General features: G+C 44.1%; 1 protein-coding gene across 1 annotated transcript in view; it reads left to right on the top strand.

The window, feature by feature from the left end:
• LOC113818648 (probable G-protein coupled receptor B0563.6) overlaps nucleotides 1–2,500 on the top strand; it is a 4,033-nt gene that overhangs the window by 569 nt on the left and 964 nt on the right. Inside the window, exons 2-3 of the mRNA XM_027370836.2 lie at nucleotides 1,189–1,332; nucleotides 2,031–2,500. The exon at nucleotides 2,031–2,500 is cut by the window's right edge and continues 964 nt beyond it. Coding sequence (XP_027226637.2) covers nucleotides 1,199–1,332; nucleotides 2,031–2,500 — 604 coding nt within the window. The 5' untranslated portion in view covers nucleotides 1,189–1,198. The remainder of the gene's footprint in view (nucleotides 1–1,188; nucleotides 1,333–2,030) is intronic.

Genomic DNA, 2,500 nt, shown 5'->3' with positions numbered 1-2,500 from the left:
ACACACACACATTCACGTACGAAGATGCCATTTAAGATTCCATTCTATATACAATGGTTATTAACATGTAATTAGTGCCATTATACCTTTTGTTACTATGCGCAAGTGCGTAGTGGAACCAAAAAAAAAAAAAAAAAAGCAAAGAAGAAAACGTAAGAAAATAGAAGAGGTAAAAGAAAAAAAGAAAGAGAAGTGAAGTTTAAATCAGATTCAATTTCGAAATGACTTTTTTCTCAATGGGAATGCTTCTTCCAAGTACCATTACCAAAATCTCTGAAAACGCTGGAAAAGGCAAACCGCAAAACGTGAGGATGGAACACAAACTCGCTTGTTAGTCGAAAGTCTCGCGACGCAGGATGTGATTCATGATGGTCTGAGCTGACGAGAATGTCATTCTTGACGTTTTGTGTGTGTAATACTCTCTCTCTCTTTATCTTTCTCTGTCTCTCTCTCTCAATCACGCTCTCTCTCTCTCTCTCTCACTCACTCACACTCTCAATCTCATTTTCTCTCTCTCTCTCTCTCAATCATGCATTCACTCTATCTCTCTCTCTCAATCACGCACTCACTCTCTCTCTCTCTCTCTCTCTCAATCACGCACTCACTTACTCTCTTTCACTAACTTAATCTCACCCACTCACTCACTCTCTCTCTCTCTCTCAATCACGCACTAACTCTCTCTCACTAACTCTCACTCACCCACTCACCCTCTCTCTCTCTCTCAATCACACACTCACACTCTCACTCTTACTCTCTCTCTCTCTCTTCTCTCAGTCACACACTCACTCTCTCTATCTCTCTCACTCTCACTCACTCACTCTCAATATCACTCTCTCTCTCTCTCTCAATCCCGCACTCACTCTCACTCACTCCTTCACTCTCACCCTCTCTCTCACTCACTCACTCTTATTTACTCACTCTCTCTCTCTCTCTCTCAATCCCGCAAACACTCACTCACTCACTCACTCTTTCTCTCTCTCTCTCTCTCTCTCTCTCTCTCTCTCTCTCTCTCTCTCTCTCTCTCTCTCTCTCTCTCTCTCTCTCTATCTATCTATCTATCTATCTATCTCTCTCTCTCTCTCTCTCTCTCACTCTTGTCGAGACCTTTTCCGTTTAACGCGAGGAATCGGTCCCCCAAACCCTCTGCTCCGAGAAGGACAAAGATAGACATATTATTTGTTATTCCAGGAAATCAATCATGGAGGTCGACACCGCCCACTACGTCGTCTACCGCATCGTCCTCCCGTTCTTCATCGCCCTGGGCATCCTGATTAACGGCTTTGCGATCGTGGTCTTGGCTCGACCTAGGTTGAGGTCAGCTCGGGTCAACAGGTGAGACGGGATACCTCTTTCTTTTTTGTTCAGCCTGCATTGTTATGGATAGGAATAAGGAAGATATGAATTATAGAAGAGGTGTATAAAAGTGTTTTTTGGGGGGACTTGGTATCAATTAAAGACAAAGCAAAAGCAGAAACAAGATAGGATGCTTTCTATACATGTAAGAAATATTAAGACCAAGATTGCAGAAAACGAGGTTGATTTTTTAAGGGATAGAAGTCTATGAGGTCGAATAGGTAAAGGAAAGAATGTGATTCAAAGTTGAAAGAGACAGCAAGCGATGGCATGTCCATTTCTAAGTAAAGAATCGAGTTAAGTGATTCCATGCTCATATTTTTCCTGAAATTATTTTCCCATATTCTATGTTAATTAGTTTCTTTAATAATGAGTGATGGTTATTTCTTTATTTTTCCACTTTTATTTCATTTTGGACAATTTCCTTTGTCACCTTTTCAAAATGATGATACAAATATAGTCATATAACACTGGAGGAATTGGATAAATATAAAATTGAAATTACATTATTGTCATAATTCTAGCGCTGTACGTGTTGACGGAAATCCTAGTTGGACGAGCAGAATAAAAAAAAAAAAGTCCAGTTGTAGCTGATGTTCTTAAAAGAAAACTTCTTTGCAAAACTGAAGCGGCAAAAAGATGCATACTAATCGTATCCCCATTTCTATGGCCTGCAGGTACTTCCTCCTGCTGGCAATCTCGGACCTGATGGTGTGCTTTTTCTACATCCCGGTGGCCACGACCATAACAGGATGCGTCTTCAACTCGTACACGGAGGCCTTCTACTACGCCCACTTCGGCTGGACTTTCGTGGGCGTCAGCCAGGCCCTGGGCACGTACATTATCGTGTGGTTGGCTCTGGACCGCTTCATGGCCGTGTGGATGTACCAGCTGTACCCACGCCTGCAGAAGAAGCCCAACGTCCTCAGGAACAGAATGATCGTGACGGCCATCACGAGCTTCTTCTCGCACCTCGCCTACATGATCAAGGCGGCCGTGGTGTGCACCGGCGAGGACCCCGACGACGCCGAGTGCGCCGACGGGGAGTGGGACGGCATCACCGGCTACGAGTACGACTTCACCAAGACGTGGCACAAGGTCTACCGGGTGTTCTTCGGCCTGTATGTCCGCTGGATCCCGAGCGTCC

This window comes from Penaeus vannamei, chromosome 2, assembly GCF_042767895.1.
Source record: "Penaeus vannamei isolate JL-2024 chromosome 2, ASM4276789v1, whole genome shotgun sequence".
Lineage (NCBI taxonomy): Eukaryota > Metazoa > Arthropoda > Malacostraca > Decapoda > Penaeidae > Penaeus > Penaeus vannamei.
The sequence above is the reverse complement of the archived record's forward strand: the minus strand, read 5'-3'. Positions and strand labels throughout refer to the sequence as shown.